Source organism: Pogoniulus pusillus, chromosome 29 (genome assembly GCF_015220805.1).
Source record: "Pogoniulus pusillus isolate bPogPus1 chromosome 29, bPogPus1.pri, whole genome shotgun sequence".
NCBI lineage: Eukaryota > Metazoa > Chordata > Aves > Piciformes > Lybiidae > Pogoniulus > Pogoniulus pusillus.
Genome location: NC_087292.1, coordinates 15,452,977 through 15,474,750, shown reverse-complemented (window position 1 = coordinate 15,474,750; position 21,774 = coordinate 15,452,977). Strand labels below are relative to the sequence as shown.

Genomic DNA, 21,774 nt, shown 5'->3' with positions numbered 1-21,774 from the left:
CCCAGTCCTATCCCTACCTGACATCCTAAGAAGTCCCTTCCCAGCCTTCTTGTAAGCCCCTTAAGACACTGAAAAGCCACAATAAGGTCACCTTCTGCTCTCCAGCCTGCACAGCCCCAACTCCCTCAGTCTCTCCTTATAGGAGAGCAGCTCCAGCCCTCTGCTCATCCTCATGGCCCTTCTCTGGACACCTTCCAGCATGCAAAACACCAGAGAAATATGGCCCAAGAAGCCCTCTGGGCTGCTGTGCTGGAGTGGGCCCCCTTCCTGCTCTGAAGACTGATGTTCTCTCTCTCTCTCTCCTGTTTTTGTGTTACAGTTTTCTACTAGTGTTCTCCTGCCTGGTGCTGTCTGTCTTTTCAACCATTGATGAGTACCAGAACAGCTCAGAAGGAGCCCTTTACATCTTGGTAAGTGCTGGGTTGCAAATGAAGCCATCAGTAAGGCTTAAAAGTAAAGTGAAGAACCACAAAACCCTGAGACTGAGGCTGTTTGTCACTGGTGAGAAGAGGGCCACAAGAAAGGAACAGGTGGACATGAGGAAAGGAGAAATTCAGGTCAGGAATAAACGAAACATATTTGGAAACATCCTTGGAAGCCTTCTTCCAGAACCTCACCACTGCTCCATGGCTTTGGTACCACTCCAAGCACAGGGACTCCACTTACTGCCCTTGACAACTGGTTTAAGGGAAGAAATTGTTCCTCATGTCCAACCTAAACCTCTCTGGGGCAACTCGATGCTGTTTCCTCTCATCCCATCTCCTTTTCCTTGGGAGAGGAGACTCACCCCACCTGGCTGAAGCCTCCTTTCAGGGAGTTGTAAAACCAGAAGGGCTCCCCTCAGCCTCCTTTTCTCCAGGCTGAACAACCCCAGGTCCCACATAGAATCATCTCAGCCATTCCTCACAAGACTTGTGCTCTAGGAAGAGTCCTAGGATGGAGTAACCACTGATGTCTGTCTCTGATCTTCCCTAAGGTGTTCAGAATTAACCTTCTCAAGTCCTGGACACTAAGGGTGGGGAGATAAGCAGGTTCTCAGCAGTCCTGGGGAACACTGGGCCAGTTTGAGCCTAGCTGGAGTATTGTAGTGAGAGCAACTAGATGATAGGCTGTGAAAAGCAAACAGTGGTGATGCCTGCTTCACTCATAGGCTTGCTGAGATGCATAAAACCAAGAAGGCAAGCATAAATAACAGAGTTACTGTGTGTCTCTGGCTGCCTGAACTTCTCTCCCTAACTTGCTGTCTAACTAATCCTTCTGCTTCCTAACCCCCCCTGACTGATCCTCCAAACTCACCTTGAACATAAGGCAAAGTCTGAGATAAGGTAGAGGGGTGGAAAGGAGGTGAAAGGGTGGTCCAGAGAAGGGCAGCAAGGCTGGGGAGGGGCCTGTGAGGAGAGGCTGAGGGAGCTGGGGGGGTGCAGCCTGCAGCAGAGGAGGCTCAGGGCAGAGCTCATTGCTGCCTGCAGCTGCCTGCAGGGAGGCTGTAGCCAGGTGGGGTTGGGCTCTGCTGCCAGGCAGCCAGCAGCAGAAGAAGGGGACACAGCTTCAAGCTGTGCCAGGGCAGGTCTAGGCTGGATGTTGTTAGGAAGTTGTTGGCAGAGAGAGTGATTGGCATTGGAATGGGCTGCCCAGGGAGGTGATGGAGTGGCCGTGGCTGGAGGTGTTGCAGCCAAGCCTGGCTGGGGCACTTAGTGCCATGGTCTGGTTGGTTGGGCAGGGCTGGGTGCTAGGTTGGGCTGGCTGAGCTTGGAGCTCTCTTCCAACCTGCTTCATTCTATGACTCCCTGATTCAAACCATCACAAACACAACGTATGAGAAGGTGTAAGGGTCTGTCTGTAACATGCATTGCACAACAGCACTGCAGGGGAGGGTGAGGGAAGACACAGCAGCCAAGATCTGACAAGCTCTCAGCCCTGGACCCTGCAGGCTGACCCAGGGCTCCTTTGCAGAGGTGTGCAGGGTTGAGATGTGTTTGTGCTCCCCATCCTGCTGCTTTCCTCACTAACAGCAGTGTCTCCCTCACAGGAAATCGTCACCATCGTCGTGTTTGGGGTGGAGTACTTCGTGAGGATCTGGGCTGCTGGCTGCTGCTGCCGCTACCGGGGCTGGAGGGGAAGGCTGAAGTTCGCCCGCAAGCCCTTCTGCGTCATCGGTGAGAGCTGCCTCCTGCCTGAGGCTTCACAGCCCGGGCTGAGGGCTGGAAGGGACCCCTGGAGATCACCTACTCCAACCACAGCAGCTCGCCCAGGGTCACAATGCCCAGCTGGGGTTGGAAGCTCTGCAGAGAAGGAGACTCCATCACCTCTCTGGGCAGCCTGCTCCAGGGCTGCAGCAGCCTCACAGCAAGGGAGTTTCTCCTCCTGGTCAGGTGGAACCTCCTCTATTTGCAGGCAACACCCAACCAACTATTGCCAAGTCCTGCTTGCACAGTGTTGTGGTTCCTTCCATGCTTTTGGGAGGCTGATCCTTACCTGCTTCATCCTTTACAGTGTGGAGAAAAGAAGTCTGAGGGGAGACCTCATAGCTCTCTAGCAATGAGGTCTCCCTGAAAGGAGGTTGCAGCAAAGTGGGATGTGGTCTCTCCCTCCCTAGTAGCAGGTGATAGAATGGAGGAAAAATGGCCTGGAATTGTGCCATGAGAGGTTTGGGTTGGACACAGGGAACAATTTCTTTGCTGCAGGAGTGGTCAGGGAGTAGGGCACGCTGCCCAGGGAGGTGGTGGAGCTGCCATCCCTGGAGGTGTTTGGGCAATGTGCAGCCAAGGCACGAGGAGGCTGGATGAGGCACTTGGTGCCATGGGTTAGTTAATCAGAAGGGTTAGGTGATAGGTTGGACTCAATGATCCCAGGAGTCTTTTCCAACCTGGTTAATTCTGTGATTACTACTCCCCCATGAGCTTCCAGTTCAGCCAAATACTTAAACTCATCATAAGTGAGCAGAAAGAAGCAGTTAAACAGAGAGGAGCTCAGCCTAAATAATGAGACCAAACCAACACCCATGAGTGAGGTTAGAGTAAGCATCAAGTCTATCCCTACCTAGCCGGGGGGCCCACCAGGCCCCCCGGCCTTTAAGATCACCTCCACCATTCACCCAGTGTGAAGCACCCAGTGTGCACCACAGGGACTCACCAGTGATGATGGGAGGAGGATCCCTCTGCCCAGTTGGGCAAACTTGGAGCTTGCCTTTCCTGGGGCTGCTTATAAAGGGGAGTGGGCAGGGAGGGCAAAGTGGCCACACCTGGGGTGGGAGGAGACTCCAACAGCACCCAGGTGCTCTGAGTTTGGGGATTAGAAATGTAGTGTGGGGTGGGAAAGGGGAGATGGTGATGAAAGGAGGGAGATGAAGAGGAAAAGGATGGCAATGAAAAGAAGATGGGGAAGAGGAAGGAGATGGAGAGGAAAGGAAGAAGATGGGGACAATGGAGAGGAAATGAGGAAGATGGAGGGAAAGGGAGAGGAAGGGAGGAAGATGGGGGACAATGGAGAGGAAAGGAGGAAGATTGAGGGGAAAGGAGAGGAAGGGAGAAGCTGGGGACAATGGAGAGGAAAGGAGGAAGATGAGGGGAAAGGGAGAGGAAAGGAGGAAGAGGGGAAAAAAAGGAAAGGAAAGGAAAGGAAAGGAAAGGAAAGGAAAGGAAAGGAAAGGAAAGGAAAGGAAAGGAAAGGAAAGGAAAGGAAAGGAAAGGAAAGGAAAGGAAAGGAAAGGAAAGGAAAGGAAAGGAAAGGAAAGGAAAGGAAAGGAAAGGAAAGGAAAGGAAAGGAAAGGAAAGGAAAGGAAAGGAAAGGAAAGGAAAGGAAAGGAAAGGAGGAAGATGGGGGAAAGAGGAAGATGAAGAGGAAAGGAAGGTGATGGGGAAAAAAAGGAGGAAAATAGGGGGAATGGAGAGGAAAGGAGGAAGATGAGGGAGAAGAAGGATTAAAAACCACTAAAAATGAAAACTGGACTGTAAAAATGAACCCCCCAAATCAAGGTGGTCCTGCTCTGGCAGGGGGGTTGGACTGGATGATCTCTCGAGGTCCCTTCCAGCCCCTAACATTCTGTGATTCTGTGCTTCATGGTCACCTTGAGAAGGAAAAGAACAGCAGGGCAAAAGTCCTAGTCCATGGACATGCTTTTTGTCATGCTGCATGAGGTCCACCTCATTTTCAGCAGCCCTGGGATCCATCCCATGGCCAGGAATGCCCTGGGCATCACTGGCAGCTGCCTACAGCCACAGAACAGGGATTTAGCTGGGAGAAGCTGAGTGTAGGAGCTGGGATCCTGCCACCCTATGTCCAACCTTGGCACCAAATGTCTCACGAGCCACCGAACGTCTCAGTGCCTCACTTTGCTCTCCCTCAGCTGCCTCACAGGGGAGTTCTGAGACTTAATTAAGTCTTGTTTGGGAAGTGCTCAGCAGCCTCTGGTGAAGCAGGCAACCTGTGCACAGCAGTTATTTTTGCTGGGGTAAGGGGTGGGCAGAGAGGCCACACCACTTGCTCTGGAGTCTGCTGCCTGGCGTCAGTGGTTGGCTGCAGGATTTTAGCTTGTTCCCCAGAAGAGCACTCCTGGCCCAGAAAAGAGGCAAGAGGGAGGTTTTCAGGATCTTCACCTTGGCATGTATAGACCAAACCTTCTTTTCTTGGCCTTTCTTTGTGCATGAGCACCCTAGGACTGCTGTGGTGGACAGCCCAGTTTAAGAGGGGACAGAGGTGGGTTGGAGAGGGTCCAGTGGAGGGCTACCAGGGTGCTGAGGGGTCTGGAGCACTGCCTGATGAGGAGAGGCTGAGGGACTTGGGGGTGTGCAGTCTGGAGAGGAGAAGACTGAGAGGGGATTTAACCAATGTCTATAACTATCTGAGGGATGGGGGTCAGGAGGGGGGGACAGGCTCTGCTCACTGCTGCCTGGGATAGGACAAGGAGCAATGGATGGAAGCTGCAGCACAGGAGGTTCCAGCTCAGCACAAGGGGGATCTTCTTGCCTGGAAGGGTCCCAGAGCCCTGGACAGGCTGCCCAGAGAGGCTGTGGAGTCTCCTTCTGTGGAGCCTTTCCAGGCCTGTCTGGATGTGTTGCTGTGTGCCCTGAGCTAGATTGTCTGGTCCTGCTGTGGCAGGGGGGTTGGACTGGTTGATGTCTTTGTGTCACTTCCAACCCCTGACATCCTGTGAGCCTGTGACCTCCTGGGTCTCCATTCCTAACCGAGGTGGGGGAACTCCACGTGGCAGGCAGGTGTGGCCTGCCTGCCAGGGTTTGATCCAGTTTTCAGCAGTGTTAACACTGAATCAGGTCAGAATTCAGGCTTTGCAGCCTTTGACACAGTTTCTACAGGCAGGATGAATGTGGAGGAGGAAGCTGGGCTCTTTCCATAAGGTGTGCACTCATAGAATCATAGTGGGTAGAAAGGGACCTTGAAGATCAAACCCAACTGCTAGCCCAGCACTGCCAGGTCACCCCCAAACCATGTCCCTCAGCATCAAAGCTTTGAAATCCCTCCCACTGCCCTGGGCAGCCTGTTCCAGGCCTTGACACCCCTTTTATGGTAACAAATTCTTCCTCAATGTGCAACCTAAAGCTCCTCTGATGCTACCTGAGGCCACTTCCTCTTGTCCTGTCCATTTTTCCTTGGGAAAAGTGATCAGCTCTCACCTGACTCCAGCCTCTTCTCAGGGAGCCTTAGAGAGCCAAAAGGTCTCTCCTCAGCCTCCTTTTCTTCCCAACTAAACGACCCCAGTGCCCTCAGCTGCTCCTTGCCAGACCTGTCCCCCAGACCCTTCCCCAGCTTCATTGCCCTGCTCTGGACTCACTCCAGCTCCTAATCTTTTTGGAGTGAGATGCCCAAAACTGAAGCCAGGGCTCAAGGTTCTGCCTCAGCAGTGCTCAGCACAGGGAGACCTCCACTTCCCCCCAGCTTAAGGTAACTGCAGTGTTCTTCCAGCACAAGGCACAGCCCACCCAGGACCACTCGCACTGCCCAGCCTCCTCCAGCCAGTGGCAGCAGGCAGCGGCATCCCAGCCGTCGGCAGCATCTCTTCAGCTCCCTCTGCTCTTTGTTCACGCAGACATCATGGTACTGATCGCCTCCATCGCCGTGCTGGCGGCAGGATCCCAGGGGAACGTCTTTGCCACCTCAGCACTCAGGAGTTTGAGGTTCCTGCAGATCCTGCGCATGATCCGCATGGACCGGCGGGGAGGCACCTGGAAGCTCCTGGGCTCCGTGGTCTATGCACACAGTAAGGTAAGCAAGCCCTGGGTGAAAGATGGTGAGTTGCTCTTCACGTTTCCCTCACCCAGAGATGCTACTTGGGTTCAGTTCTCCACCCCAAACAGTTCCTAGGTCTGGGGAGAGCAGAAAGCCACTGCAGGTAACGCAGGGAGCAATAGAGTCAGAGAGACAAGCTCTGATGCAGCTTTCCAAAGAGCAGAGAGGAGAGGAGAGAGATGTTTAGATGTTTGCAGGGAATAGCTCAAACACAGAGACCACCTGCACACTGACACAGCTCATTTCAGAGAGTCAGCAATTAGCCAGCAGCCTCATTACACACAGGAGCTGCTGCAAGCTGTTTGTCTAGGACGCACACTTCAAAGGGGCTACGTTTCTGAAGCACATCCTGCAAGCAGCAGCCTCTTGCAGACAGGAGCATTCTGCTGGGCAGGATCAGTCTGCTGGGCAGCTTGTCCCAAGAGGAGATCACGGACCTGTCACAGAACCAGTCCCTGGTGGAAGGCACCTTGGCTGTTCTCTGGTCTGGGAAGAGTTTGACATTGGCAGATGAGGTCATGCAATGAAAGAGGAGTTGATCATTTGTGTGTTGCTTCCTCCTGCTGAAGCAGCAGTTTAACAATTCTCCTGTTTCCTGCACTTTTCCCATTGAAAACCTCTCCAGTTGATCCAGAATCATGTGGAAATCCTAAGGAATCCATGAGTTCCTTGTCCACCTTTGTATTAACTTCATCCAAACCCAATCACTCCTCTGAGCTCTGCATTAAAGCAGCTAGACCCCAGCTTTGTAGCTCCTACCTGACTAGTAGAAGGGATCTGCCCTAAGCAGTCCCCAGGGATTTGGGGGTTCCCATTTCAGTTTTGACTTTGCCTCCAGGTATGAACTGAGGAAACACCACTTCTTTTTTCAGTCTCAGTTCCACACCTTGAGATGTAGGAACTATTCTCAGGCCTTTGACTTCTCCATTTGCTGTTCAGGTGATGGGGAATGCCCAGCAAGGCCAGCACCCATGATCCCATCTCAGAAAGTGCCACTACTGCTCTCCAACCAAAGCCTCTAAAGCAAACATAGAGGAACCATAGAATCAGTCAGGGTTGGAAGGGACCACAACAATCAGCCAGCTCCAACCCCCCTACCATGCCCAGGGACACCTCCCACTAGATCAGGCTGCCCACAGCCTCATCCAGCCTGGCCTTAAACACCTCCAGGGATGAGGCTTCCACCACTTCCCTGGGCAACCCCTTTCAAGCTCTCACCACCCTCATGCTGAGGAACTCCTTCTTAACCTCCAGTCTGAGTCTCCCCATTTCCAGCTTTGTCCCATTCCCCCCAGTCCTATCCCTACCTGGCACCCTACAGAGTCCCTCCCCAGCTTTCTTGTAGTCCTGATGCCACAATAAGATCACCTCAGAGCTTTCTCCTCTCCAGACTGAAGTTGAGATCCCATCACAAGCAGCTCAGCTTTAAGAGATGTTCACCCAGGACTGCAATTATTCTCTTCTATCCCTTCATGCTCTTGCAGGAGCTGATTACTGCCTGGTATATTGGCTTCCTGTGCCTCATCCTGGCCTCTTTCCTGGTTTACTTGGCGGAGAAAGGAGAAAATGAGCACTTTGATACATATGCAGATGCACTCTGGTGGGGTCTGGTAAGTCATTTTCGTGGAGCAGCTGCTGGTTATTAAAATCCAAAGTCCATTAACTCTCCATCTCCTAGCACTTAGGCAAGGAATCGACTTGGGGAGTGCTTAGTTAATGTTTTTATTAAAGGGTTTCAGGCCAACTCCATTTAGTTGTTTTTTTTTACTTCAATAAACCTCAGAGACAGTGTGAAGGGATCATGTTCTTTGGGTTCCCTGGAGCTGCAGGAGCTGGGGTGGGATTTAGCTGTCAGTCGTGGGATTTAGCTCTGCCATGACAAGCAGAAGCAGGTCAGATCAAGAGCCAAGGCTCACAGGGTGCTGTGATCATCGTTTTGACAAGGAGTTCTGCCTTGTAATCATGTACAATCATAGGATCAGCCAGGTTGGAAGAGACCTCCAAGCTCAGCCAGTCCAACCTAGCACCCAGTCCTGGACAGTCAATCAGACCATGGCACTAAGTGCCCCAGCCAGTCATAGAATCATAGGATCAGCCAGGTTGGAAGAGACTTCCAAGCTCATCCAGTTCAACCTAGCACCCAGCCCTATCCATTTAACCAGACCATGGCACTAAGTGCCCCAGCCAGTCATAGAATCATAGGATCAAGCAGGTTGGAAGAGACTTCCAAGCTCATCCAGTTCAACCTAGCACCCAGCCCTATCCATTCAACCAGACCATGGCACTAAGTGCCCCAGCCAGTCATAGAATCATAGGATCAGCCAGGTTGGAAGAGACTTCCAAGCTCATCCAGTCCAGCCTAGCACCCAGCCCTATCCATTCAACCAGACCATGGCACTAGGTGCCTCATTCAGTATTTGACAGTCTGCAAGTCATTTTGCTTTACATTCTGACAGTCCTCCCTTCCCTGCTTCCCTTTAACATTTAAAACCACAGGATTTTTGTTTCTTTTTCAACTGGTTTAAATATCCACAGGTACTTATTTCCCTTCCCCAGGTAGTTTCTCTCCTATTCACTCCATTGTGCATCTTTCAAAGCCAGTGTCTTTCTTTTTCCTTCTTTCTTCCAACTGCATCCTCCTTTCATGGCTGCTCCCTCTCCCCACAAAAAAGAAGACACAGAAGGCATTTAATAAATGGCTGTACTAAAAGTAGTATTTCCCAGGTACAAGAAGTAGCTTTGTCCTGCTAGAGACAGAACAGCAGTCACACAGCACAGCTAATTAAGTGCCTTCTTGTTCAAATTCCATGGGCTCCATTTTTACCATGCTTCTTAAGTAAGGTTCCTCAAGCTGGAGCAAGGCACCAGAGTTGTGTGAAAGGAATAGGGTCTAAGTAGCAGAAAGAAGTTGAGTGCTGAAAGCCCTCCCATCTCTTCTGACACAGGAGGAAAGGGCAGTGCTTGCAGCTCTGCTCCCTGCCTGTGCCTGCATGTGAGTGATTGGATTAGCCCATTAACAAAGAGAATTAATGATGTTCTAATCTTCTTGCATTATTGTTCTCCTGCTCTGACACTGCTCCTTGATTACAAAGCATGTAATGAAAACTCCAGAGCTGGTCAAATCCCAGTAACAGGCTTTGGGGAGGAACTGGCTGATCAAGCAGCTCCTCTGCCAACAAAAGCCAAGAAGCAGTCAATGGCTTTTCAAGCCCCTTGGTCATGACAGAAAATAAAGCCCAATTTGACATAAGTAGAAAATAAACAATGAGGGGAAAAGTGGCAGCTGGGAGAAAAGGCTGAGGGAGCTGGGGGTGTGCAGCCTGCAGAAGAGGAGGCTCAGGGCAGAGCTCATTGCTGCCTGCAGCTGCCTGCAGCGAGGCTGTAGCCAGGTGGGGTTGGGCTCTGCTGCCAGGCAAGCAGCAACAGAAGAAGAACAGTCTCAAGTTGTGCCTGGGGAGGTCTAGGCTGGATGTTGTTAGGAAGTTGTTGTCAGAGAGAGTGATTGGCATTGGAATGGGCTGCCCAGGGAGGTGGTGGAGTGTCTGTGGCTGGAGGTGTTGAAGCCAAGCCTGGCTGGGGCACTTAGTGCCATGGTCTGGTTGGTTGGGCAGGGCTGGGTGCTAGGTTGGACTGGCTGAGCTTGGAGCTCTCTTCCAACCTGCTTGATTCTGTGATTCTAGAGCCTATGGATTCCATCTGGATGTATTTCTCTGTGATCTGTGTTAGATAGGATTGTCCTGCTCTGGCAGAGGGGTTGGACTTGATGATGTCCTTGGGTCCCTTCCAACCCCTAACATCCTGTGAGCCTGTGATTCCATGTTTCTATGAGCTCAGAGCTCAGTCTGGGGTAGAGCCACGTCTGGCTTTACCCTCCTGCTTCCCAGCCTCTGCAGACCTTTGCCAGAGGAATCTTCCCTTGTTGCAGAATGTGGAGCTGCACCAAGGTTGTTTTGCTACTGAAAATCTCAAGGTCAGATCTGAGCTTCATTAAAATAAATAGGTTTTGTCATTGTCCAAGTGGTGGGTTCAGCTCAGGCAGATATTAAGAGATGGGCAGAAGAAATCAAATTTCATGTTCAGAAACTCATCCCTTGATTTGATCTTGGTGGATCCAAGTCCTTGTAGTTGCCTGTCTGAATGACACAAACTTTGTGAAGCAGCTTTGCTGTGATTGTGGGGAGGGCATTGCTCTGACTTTGTCTTTCAGTGAGGAGCAGCCATGCAGATGCATCTTCTAACCACTTTGTCAAAGTGGCAGCTAATTGATAGGGCTTTTAGTGGGCCAAATTAAACTGTGCTTTGGGATCCTGCTTCCATTTGGGTGAAAGTGGTTTTTAGTCTAAACTGAATGCTTGAGGTTTTCAAAGCCACATCAGTGCAGCTTGGTCCATGGGGACTGTAGAATGGGGACAACTTTCAGCTTGTCCCAGGGATGCTTGAGCAGAAGTCCTAAAGAAAGGAGGAGGATGGCCCCAGAGAAAGGAGGAGGATGGCCCCAGAGAAAGGAGGAGGATGATCCCAGAGAAAGGAGGAGGATGATCCCAGAGAAAGGAGGAGGATAGCCCCAGAGAAAGGAGGAGGATAGCCCCAGAGAAAGGAGGAGGATGGCCCCAGAGAAAGGAGGAGGATAGCCCCAGAGAAAGGAGGATCCTGGCCTCAGAGAAAGGAGGATCCTGGCCTCAGAGAAAGGAGGAGGATAGCCCCAGAGAAAGGAGGAGGATAGCCCCAGAGAAAGGAGGAGGATGATCCCAGAGAAAGGAGGATAGCCCCACAGAAAGGAGGATGACCCCAGAGAAAGGAGGAGCATGGCCCCATCATCCCATCTCTCCCTTCCTTGCCTTGCATCCTAGGCTCTGGACATCTTCTCAGAAGCCTTAGGGAATACCCAACCTTTCCCACTAGTGGGAAAACCTCTCTTGTCCTGCAGTTTGGAGTTCAGGTGATCCTTTGCCTCCAACAAATCTCACATCTCCAAAAGGCACACAGCAGCTTGCCAGCACTTTCCTGGTGCATGGAATAATACTGAGTGGGAACAAAAAAACCATCCCTAAATCAGGTTGTCTGAAGCAGCTGCAATTCATCCTGTTGAGCTAATATGCTGCCTTTAAATGGGAAGGGAGACTGATAGGCACTGCTAGCAGGGTGAGGAACAAACATCTTTATGCACACAGATAGCTCTGCCTTCTTCTCTGAGCTGCCAAAAGGGAGTCTGGAGGAACTGTGCTGATTCCCTTCCCCTGCCCAAAGCTCAACCCCATCTCCCGGGGGAGGCAAGGAGCTGCCGCAAGCCTCTGCACCAGCTGGCAGCTCTGTGGCAGCTACAGGCAAGAAAATGCTCCTGCTTGGTGTGAGAGCTCAGCATGTTGAGCAAGAAGGGTGGCAGGACTGCCCTAGATGTCACAGCATCACTGCTTCCCATGGAGATGCCCATCCAAAGCAGACAGGATCCTCCTGGGTACCAGCCTGCACCTCACATTGGTCACAGAATCTCAGCATGGTGAAAGTGAGCTCTGGAGGTCAGGCAGTCCACCCCCCCCCTGCTAAAAGCAGGGCACCCACAGCAGCTTGCCCAGGATCACAATGGCCAAGGGGAGCTGGAATCTCTCCAGAGGAGGAGATTCCACAGCCTCTGTGGGCAGCCTGCTCCAGGGCTCTGCACCCTCACAGCAAAGAATTTTCTTCTGCTGTTCAGATGAAACCTTCTGGGTTCCAGTTTGTGCCCACTGCCCATTGTCCTGTTGCTGGGCACCACTGAGAAGAGTCTGGTCCCATCCTCTTGCCCCCCACCCTTTTAGCTCTTGAGAAGCATTGGGAAGTTCTCCTCTCAGGCTGCTCTTCTCCAGGCCCTCAGCCTTTTCTCCTCACAGAGATGCTCCACACCCCTCAGCATGTTTGTAGCCCCCACTGGACTCTCTCTTGTCACTCTGGAGCTGTGGAGCCCAGAACTGAACCCAATACTCAGTAGGACAGAGTAGAGGGGGTCCTGCTGGTCACATTGTCACACAGCCCGCCCAGGACGTGTGGTGACCCTGAGCATCTCCATCTTCCACCTCCAGTGTCGTGAGCTGTTTGGCAGTGCTGGTGTAGTTCTAGGGCTGTCTAACCAAGAGCTGTGTGCTCATCTCCTCCCTGCAGATCACTCTCACCACCATTGGCTATGGGGACAAGTACCCACAGACCTGGAATGGGCGGTTGCTGGCAGCTACCTTCACCCTCATCGGCGTCTCCTTCTTCGCCCTCCCTGCTGTAAGCAGAAGCTGTAGAGGGGAGGGGGTCTGAGCTTGAGCACTTTGCCTCCAGTCCATGGAGCTGGTGGCAACACAACAGCTACATTTAGAAGTGTGATGCATCCAGGGACCCCTCCCAACTGCCACTGCTCCATGGCTGTTGAGTCAAAAAAGGGAGAAGCCTCTTCTGCATATCCACAGCTCAGACACAATGCCTATGAGCATGGAATGAGTGGGATGGAATGAGAATGGAATGGGTGGAAGCTCTGGATTCAGCTCTGCTCGAGTACTTGCTGAGTGGAAGCACATTTTGCCTGCAAAGTGCTGTTCCTGGGGGTGATGACATCGTTTCAGCAGCTTAATCCTGTCCCTTTCAAAGTGCTTTTCACTGTGCTGCACAGACCTGATTTTCCCTGATGGGGCTGAGTTGCTGAACGCCAGCACAATGTGGTTATTTGGGATTTTATCAGCTGGCTGGAAAAGCAGCAACTCCAGTGAGCACCAGAGAAGTGCTGCCCTTCATGGGGAGTGCATCTGCTGGGGCTGCCTGGGATGGAGGCTTCTCCTTCCTTCCCCTGCATGTTTGGAGCTAGAAAATGAGCCAGAACAAACCCTGGGATGGGAAATTGGCTGCAATTTCTAAATGAAAGCTTAGCTGACACCTTGCTAAGTGCAGAACTCCCTTCTTTTCCCCAGGGCATCTTGGGTTCAGGCTTTGCTCTGAAGGTTCAAGAGCAGCATCGACAGAAGCACTTTGAGAAGAGGCGAAACCCAGCAGCGGGTCTGATTCAGGTGAGGGTCACAGCACCCTGATTTTGGGCAGGGGGAGGGAAGGGGGGAGGCTGAGCACACTTTGAGAAGTTGAGGAGGAGATAAGCAGGCAAAAAACAGGGCTCTGTGTGTAAGTTGTGAGACAGCAGCTGGTGACTGGTCTTGTCTGGGAGTAAATGCCAGGAAATCAGCCATGGGGAAACAGCATATGTGCTAGGCAAGCTGGGGGGAGAAAAGGAACAAACCCCAGCACAGCACAGCACAGCAAGACAAATACATTAGGACAGGCTGTTTGCACCAAAGCTTTTTTTCCCCCCTCCCAAAGAGTATTTATCCTGCTATAAAATTACAATTGGGAGTGTTCTCTTCATGCTGCCAGCTGCCTGCACAGAAGGTTGGCCTTGGTGTATGCCATGGAGATTTGGAATTAGCTTCTTCATTTCTTTGCTCCTCCCTCCCTCTCTGCAATTTTTTTAGCTCCCTGATGGGCAGTGACACCCTTTTGATAGCTGGCACAACTTGAGGCTGTGTCCCCTTCTTCTGTTATTGCTGGCTGCCTGGCAGCAGAACCCAACCCCACCTGGCTACAGCCTCCCTGCAGGCAGCTGCAGGCAGCAATGAGCTCTGCCCTGAGCCTCCTCTGCTGCAGGCTGCACACCCCCAGCTCCCTCAGCCTCTCCTCACAGGGCTGTGCTCCAGGCCCCTCCCCAGCCTTGCTGCCCTTCTCTGGGCATGTTCCAGCACCTCAGCATCTCTCTGCAATGGAGAGGCCCAGAACTGGACACAGCACTCCAGGTGTGGCCTGAGCAGTGCTGAGCACAGGGGCAGCAGAACCTCCCTTGTCCTGATGCCCACACTGCTCCTGAGCCAGCCCAGGATGCCATTGGCTCTGCTGCCCACCTGGGCACACTGCTGGCTCCTGTTCAGCTCCTCTCTGCCAGCACCCCCAGGACCCTCTCTGCCTGGCTACTCTCAGCCACTCTGTCCCCAGCCTGTAGCACTGCTTGGGGAAAACACCCTCAAGTTGCCACAGGGCAGGTCTAGGTTGGACATGAGGAATAATTTCTTCTCCAAAAGGGCTGTCAAGCCCTGGCCCAGATGCCCATGGTAGCAGTGGAGTCCCCATTCCCCGAGGGATTTGTAAGCCCCACGAGGGATGAGGTTTAGCAGTGACCTGGCAGTGGTGAGTTAAAGGTTGGACTCAAGGACCTGAAAGGTCTCTTCCAACACAAGTAATTGTCTCACTTTCTGATCCCTCTGCAGGCAGCTTGGAGATTCTATGCCACCAACCTGTCCAGGACAGACCTTCACTCCACCTGGCAGTACTACGAGCGCACAGTCACGGTCCCTATGTACAGGTAGCTCATCCTCCAGCTCCTGCTTCCACTGCCTCCCTTGTGCTGCCACTGTCTCCATATTCCTTTCTGTTACCTAAATATTTAGTTCCATTTATTTATTTCCTTCTTATTTTGTGTTTTAGGCTGAAACAAACAAACAACAACAACAAAAGAGTTGATTTCAGGAGCTCTTAAGGGCTGCTAAATGCTTTTCTTTGGGAGTTTTGGGTTTGTAGGTTTTTGGGGTTTGGTTTCTTCTTTTGGTTTGTTTTTGTTGTTTTGGTTTTTTTCTTTCTTTTTCTAATTTCTTTTTCTTTTTTTTTTTTATTGATTTGGGTTTTAATTTCTCTGTTGTTTTGTTTTGTGTTGTGTTTCTTTTTGTGTCTGTGTGGATGTGCTCTTCCTTTTCACCTTTATTATCTCCACGTCCACTGGTAGTTGCAATGTCTTGTGACAGTTGCCGTGCTGGGGTGTGAAGAGCCTTCCTCCCAAGCTGCCCTGGATTGTAGGTAAACACCATCCTCCTCCTCCTGCCCTTGCTTGGGCTCTCCTTGCACCTCCAACTGGTCTCTAATGGTCCTTTCTGCCTTTCAGCAACCTTCTGTTCCTCCTTTGACCAGTCCAGCACTCTCCCCAGGTTCATTTTCCCTGGGTCTCCCTTTTCTTTCCTTTTGTTGTTTCTCTGAGAAGGAAAAAAAAGCAGGATTCAGGAAGCATTTTCCCATTCCTGGGATTTCACTGATCTTTCACAGGCTGACACGAGTAGAGAAGGGACAGCAGAGCCATGGTAGATGATGCTGATACAGCACCACTGTGTTGTAACAGCACCTATCTGCCTCCCTTTAAGGGAGAGGTAACTCACCAGCACTCCCAGGCAGCCCTGTCAGCTGAAACAACACAGGTTAGAGCAGTGCTGTAGGAGTTCACAGCCTCTTGGGGTGTAGAGCTTCGTGGAGGTGGGGACAGAGTCCCCTGCTGTACCCCACTGCTGCTGGAGGAAGTCAGCAGCACTCCCAGGCAGCCTTTTCAGCTCAAACAACAGAGGTTAGAGCAGTGCTGTAGGAGTTCACAGCCTCTTGGGGTGTAGAGCTTCATGGAGGTGGGGACAGAGTCCCCTGCTGTACCCCACTGCCCTCTGGGACATAAAGAAGCTTCATATTCCTCATGTCACTCCTGAGGTTGGTGGCATGGGGGAGGAGGCTTCCCCAGAAGATGAAGTGGGAAACGTTGTCCTTTGTTTTCCACTCCACTCTGCCTTGCATCCCTGGGCAGGGCTGTGCATCCCTTTCTGGAGGGGTTTTAGGGGCTAGCCAGGCCTGCCTGGGTTTGTGGAGCAGTCAGCTGTGTTTGTTAGGTGTCTCTGTAGCTTTGTGGGGTTTTGCTGGCTGTGATGGAGCTCCCTGTGCCCCATCTCCCTGCTCCCAGGCAGGGGCTGTGGTCCAGCCCTGGGCCGTGCCACTGCAGGTGTGAATCCCTCATTGTTTTCCTGTGTTGCTGGTGCCTTTTAACCCTCGGGTGGACAGTCTGGATCTGTTTCCTAGGGTAAGCAGTAGCCTGTATTTCAGCCTGTTTTCCATCTTAAGAACCTGTTGCAAGTCCTATTGTCATGGTCAGTAAGTTTTCATTGGATTCATTCCCAGTGTGTCTGATCTGAGTTGCTTTTTCCCTAGAGACTGATGAACTGACTTAAAGATTTTGCCTAACCCCCCCAACAAACCAGAGCAAACCTCTTTCCCCATAGCATTCAACCCACCCACCCCATCAAAACTCTCCTTCCCAGTGCTTGACCTTCATGCTGTGCCTTTGCAGCACCAGCTGAGATCAGCTGCTGGGGAGGATTGAGGACCAGAGCCTGGCCCAAAGCCCACTGCAAAATGCAGGAAGCCCAGGGGCTGGTTTCAGTGGCCTTTGCCAGGTCTTACTGCTCTTTGACAGACCAAACTTGCCATGCAGCCAGACACACAGTGACACCCTTTTGCATGAGGACATACTGGGGTTAATTACCTGCTACTTAATCTGCTTATTATAACCCATGGAGCCAATACATAGGAAGAAAATTAAGCTACAGAGCTCCAGAACAGGCTAAATAAAAGATGTGGGGTGGAGAAAGGGCTTAAAAACTGTAGTTTGGTGATAAGATTGAGTAAGAAGCCAGGATAAAGTCATAGCAGGGTGTTTTGGGTGATGATACAGGTGCTGCTCCCAAGCAGCAGTGTCACTCCAGGCTTCCCTGGGCACAGGTTTGTGCTCCTGCCAGCTTCACATTTAACTCCCAGCTCCTGTCTGTGCACAGGGCAAGTGAGCATCAGCTGGAGGGTGAGCTGTGGGCACACTGAAGGCTTCAGCTGGTAGTCAAATTGGAATTAACTCTTTTGGTGGGTTTTTTAACCAAGAATATATTGAATACCTTTTGGATGCAGTCAGATAAAGGAGTTGGGAGGTTGGAAAAAGGAGGTGACTGTGTTCTGGCTGCAGCTTCCATCACACACACTGCGCATCCCTCCTCGCCCACCCACTTCACTAAGCCAGTGGCAGGTTCTAGCAGCCCTGTGCTGGTGCAGCCTTGATGGCAAGTCAAACCCAGCAGCACATCAAGGTGATGGGCTGCTGGCACCACCTCACAGCGTGGTTAGGAAGTGGGTTGGAGGAACACAAATGTCCCTTCTGGGTTCCTGGGGTGAGCTGCAGTCACTGCTACCTCGGTGCTCTTTCTGCTCAAGATGGGGCTGCTTATTTCTCATAGACTTGAGCCTTTCTGCCTCCTTCCCAAGGCATCTCCAAAAGAGGCTGGCTGCTTGATATGAGAGAATTGTTAGACATGCCTTGGAGGAGCTCATGTTTCTCCAGAACTTGGCTCAAATCCCTGCAGCAGAGCTGGTCTCAATGGCTGGGGGGGAAATGTTGTGGCCTCTGAGCGACTGGCAGCTTTCGTTGTTCAATTCCAAAGGTGGTAGAACCAAATCTGAACCATGCAGGGGGCTCCTGCACATGTAGTTTGGGTTTGCAATGCAATGCTTGGTGCACCCAGACAGCAGAAGCTCTCATGCATCAGCCACTGGGTTTACTGGGGCAAGAAAAGAACCAACATCTGGTTTTGCTTTGCCTTCAGAAGGACAAAGTCTGCATTCATCTATTGGGCTGCCCTAACAAAACCTCATGCCCAGCCCAACAAGTCTTTGGCTGATGGGACCAAGGGCTGTGAGTGTCTCATGCCAGGTCCCTCAGAGGCCTCCCCTTCCTCATTTTCCTCACTCCTTGGTGCCTGCTTGCTGTCAGAGCACAGTGCCAGCTGCCTGTCCCCAAGGGTGACCCAGGCTGCAGCTCTTTCTGAGCTGGCCACAGCGGGAGCGAGCTCAGCCCACGCTGCCCTGCTCACCCCTAAGCCTGGTCACAGACAGCACATCAGCTGCTGGGGATTACATTTGGTTCTGGAGCTAATTTTTTTTTTCTTTATTCTGTTTCTTTCCCCCTTTTCCTCCACCCCCCTCCCCTCCCCCCCTTTTTGCTTTTGTTCTTTCTCTCCCCCCTTTGGTTTTCTGTGGTGACCACACTTTGAAAGCACGCAAACGCAAACGTACGGTGCCTCCAGGTATGAAGTGCATGTGACCTGCAAAGTGTCTGTCATGTCACTCCTTGTGCTTCGTTTGGGACTGGAACGTGCAAAACCTTCAATTAAAGGCAAAAAAAAAGGCAAACCAAACCAACCACAACCTCCCCTCCCCCTTCCTCCCCAAACCTCTGAAGACCTTTTTATTTTGTTCTCCGAAGGAATGAGTGAAAGCCCAAACCAAGAGCCCTCATCCTGCTGCCCTACAGACTTACCCCCTGCACCTCCAGGGATGTTTTAGCTGTTGGACCATACAAGGGTTGGGAAGCTGCCTGAAGGATGGTTTAAAGAGGGAGAATGGGAGAGAGCATTTGCTAAGATTGCTTTCTGAAGGATGATTTCTTGATGGTCTTACCAACCTCCTCCCACTCCTAAAATGCTTCACAGGAAAGCTTCCCTGTTCATGCTTTTTTCCCTTGCTCCTGCTGTTTGCCTTTCTCCAGCCCTCTTCTCACCCTCCATGGTGTCATTTATCTCCCTTCATGCTGTAGGAGATGTGCCCACCAGGTAATGCTGGGTTGGCTGAATCCGCTGGTGTGATGACACCATGCATCAATGCTAGCACAGGATGAAGCCACAGCAGCTGCTCTGCCTGCTTTTGAGGACAGCCTCTGGAGGGGAGAGAGATCTGGGAGGCTAAGCTGAAAGGCTCATTCCATCTAGCAATCCAGCCTGAGTTTTGGGGAAGGGAATATCCCTTTCAGTACTTAAAGGGGTCTAGAAGATAGCTGGCAACAATCTTTCCAGCAGGGCCTGTTGTGACAGGAGAAGGGGTGAGGGGGTTAAAAGAGGAGATTCAGACTGGAGAGAAGGAAGAACTTTTTCACTTTGAAGGTGGTGAGCACCTGACCCGAGCTGCTCATAGAAGTGGCAGATTCCCCATCCCTGGAACCATTGCAGGTGAGGTTGTTTGGTGCTCTGAGCAACCTGCTTCAGCTGCAGATGTCCCTGCTGACTGCAGGAAGGGTTGAACTAGATGACCTTTAATGGTCTCTTCCAAACCAACCCAGCCTGGGAGCCTATGATCTCATCAGGACTTTTCCATTTCAGCTTTTTCTTCCAAGGCTGACCTGGAGCCAAAGCAGTTATTTTAACCCCAGTTCTTCAATCTGAGACTTAAATCTTTCTTTGGGATCAATCCAAATGGAAAGACTTGGATATGACTGTGCAAGATTTATGCTAACTACTGGTAGCTCAGGTTGAGCAGGAAGGAGGAGGATTGTTTTGTATGAGGTGGGTGTCTGAAGGTGTAGTCAGCTCAGTCTAGCCAAGTCAATACTTTTAACATGCTGGATGCATGTCTTGCATTTCAAGACTATGGGACAAGCTCTGTCCTTAGAGCAGTTTAAATCCTCCCTGGATGCATGAATGCTTTTGGATTCTGCTGATGTGGATGCTGATGTGATTTTTAGTGCCTGGTTGCCAAGCCTGGTTCCAGTTTTCACAGATGCAGGTTTTACAGCTTTAGTAAATCACAGTTACCACTTTGTGTGACTGATTTACAGCCAATCCCATCAGTGAATTGCAAGCCTCACCCTGTGAATGCATTTCCCTGTTGTCCTGAGCAGCCTGTTTGGAGAACCAGACATTTTTCTGCTGCTGGGAGTGAAATAGGAATGTGTCATTTCCATCCCCTTTCTTGTCATAAAATGGTTTATAAGCTTCATAAATATTCCCAACTATGAAAAAAAGTCTTAGGCTGGAGACATAAAGTCATGGTTTAGGTAAAAACTGGCTCCTTGTAGGAACTCCAACACAGCATGGAGACTCATTTAAGCCTTGATCCTGTTCCAGCATCCATCTCCTTGTCACCCTCTTCCTAACTGTTTCCCCCTGGAGCTGTCCAAATCGATCCTCACTGTCTCTGTGTGCCGTGATGTGTTTGCTCCCAGCCACTGTCCTGTGCTGCTGCCCTCCTCCGTCTTGTGGGGTTTTGATGATGTCCTAGCTGGAGGCATGATATCCCCACTGTCCCCAGGTGCTTGAACCTTGTCTGTGCTTACCAGGAGTAGTGAGTTTGCCTTCCCTTTGGATGTGGGAGCTGGCAACTGGCGTTAGTGTACTGGGAGGGGTGATGGGGAGCAGCTGTAGGTACCGCTGGGTTCCCTGCAGCAGCTGGCGAGTTGGAAGTGTTGCTCTGGTGGGTAGCATGAGCTGTGTGTGTCCCCGTGGTGTGTAGCTCTTCTCACCTACCTCCTCTTTAACCAAAACATCCTTCCCTTGCTAACAAGTGACACATGGGTCAGGAGGAGAGAGAGAAAATGGGAGCTGCCCCAGCTGGAGGTCCTTTCTCCATGTCTCTGGAGGACACAGTGGCACTCCTGTCCCCTGGATGCACACACCAGTGCAGGGTGTCCTCCATCCAGCAGCTTAGAGCAAAGCTGTGCAGAACCCTGCCTCTTCTTTGAGGCTCTGGTGAAACAGTGCAGTGTGGTAGACGTTCTCACAGCTGCCCTTGTGAAGACAGTTCAGGCTGAGTGTCCAGTTCAGGTTAAGTGTGAGGAGAAGCACGTGGCAGAGTTTACAGCCATTCTTAGTTACTCTTGCTTCAGTATAACCTTGGGTTCCAGTAAAACCTGATAAAACATCAGGCCCACCACTCTGCCACAGAGATGGTGAATTTCTGTGTTTGCTTCTGTGGCCTTGACCTCTGCATGGGACCATCTGTGGTGGAGTAAGAGTTTGCCACCTTCAGTGCAGTGCAGAGCTTGTCTTAAGTGCTGATGCAAAGGAAGGAGTTGCTTTGGGGACCCTGAATCCTTCATGCCAGCGAGCTAAGGAGCTCTTCAGCTCTGAGACTTGCATCGGTGGGTTTGTGATCCCACCTGGAAGAAAGCTGGGCTGTTGTCCTGTGTTCTGCTGGGTTTGTCCCTCCCTGAGGAAGTAACTCACCTCGGACCAGCTCTGCGCCTTCGTTACCCACTGAGCACTCCGCTTGGTTTGATGCACCTCTGCTCCCATCCTGCAAGACAGCTACAAACCCTCTGGTGGGCTTGAAGGGAAGTGACAGCCCAGCCCTCATGCACTGCTCTGCTGCACCAAGGTCAGCTTCTTCCTGACGTCTGGAGTGAAGAGGATCATTAATCCAGCACATCTGGATGTGCTCTTCTCTAGATGGAAGCAAACAGAGCTGGACTGTGGGGAGCTGAGCCAAAAGTTTCAGGCTTAGTTTTGTTCTTTTCTCCAGGCTTAGGATGGGAACATTTTTCTGATTGCCTTAATCTTGGGAACACCAAATTTGCTCAGCTCAATGACTGTAGTTTTGAGGATGAGCTTTATGCATGCAGAGGAGAGGCTTTTCCAGTTGTTTTGGGGCTTGGTTTCCTTTTCCAGTTAGAGGAAACGTGAGACTCCTCTTCTCACAATAGCTGAAAAACTGTGGGCATGAATATCTCTGCCTTTATAGTAAGCTACAGCCCCATTTCTTGCAGCATCTCAGACCAGTTTGGGGCTGCAGGTACTTGCAAACCCTTTCCTTCTGGTCCTAAAGTGTGTTTTTAGCTTGAGCAGCTCAGGTCCTTCTTGCTTACTTGGCTCCATTTCCAGTGAAGCCATAAGTGTGCCCTGCCTTGGGGTTGTGGCTTTTTGG

At 51.4% G+C, this 21,774-nt stretch overlaps 1 protein-coding gene across 7 annotated transcripts in view; it reads left to right on the top strand.

Annotated features, from left to right (window-relative positions):
- KCNQ2 (potassium voltage-gated channel subfamily Q member 2) overlaps positions 1-21,774 on the top strand; it is a 92,370-nt gene that overhangs the window by 35,392 nt on the left and 35,204 nt on the right. For 6 of the 7 annotated variants that reach the window (XM_064167616.1, XM_064167614.1, XM_064167615.1 and 3 more), the window contains exons 2-9: positions 320-410; positions 2,030-2,156; positions 6,044-6,219; positions 7,728-7,853; positions 12,379-12,489; positions 13,167-13,262; positions 14,505-14,599; positions 18,138-18,167. In XM_064167616.1, coding sequence (XP_064023686.1) covers positions 320-410; positions 2,030-2,156; positions 6,044-6,219; positions 7,728-7,853; positions 12,379-12,489; positions 13,167-13,262; positions 14,505-14,599; positions 18,138-18,167 — 852 coding nt within the window. The remainder of the gene's footprint in view (positions 1-319; positions 411-2,029; positions 2,157-6,043; positions 6,220-7,727; positions 7,854-12,378; positions 12,490-13,166; positions 13,263-14,504; positions 14,600-18,137; positions 18,168-21,774) is intronic. The other variant, XM_064167613.1, reaches the window with a different exon arrangement.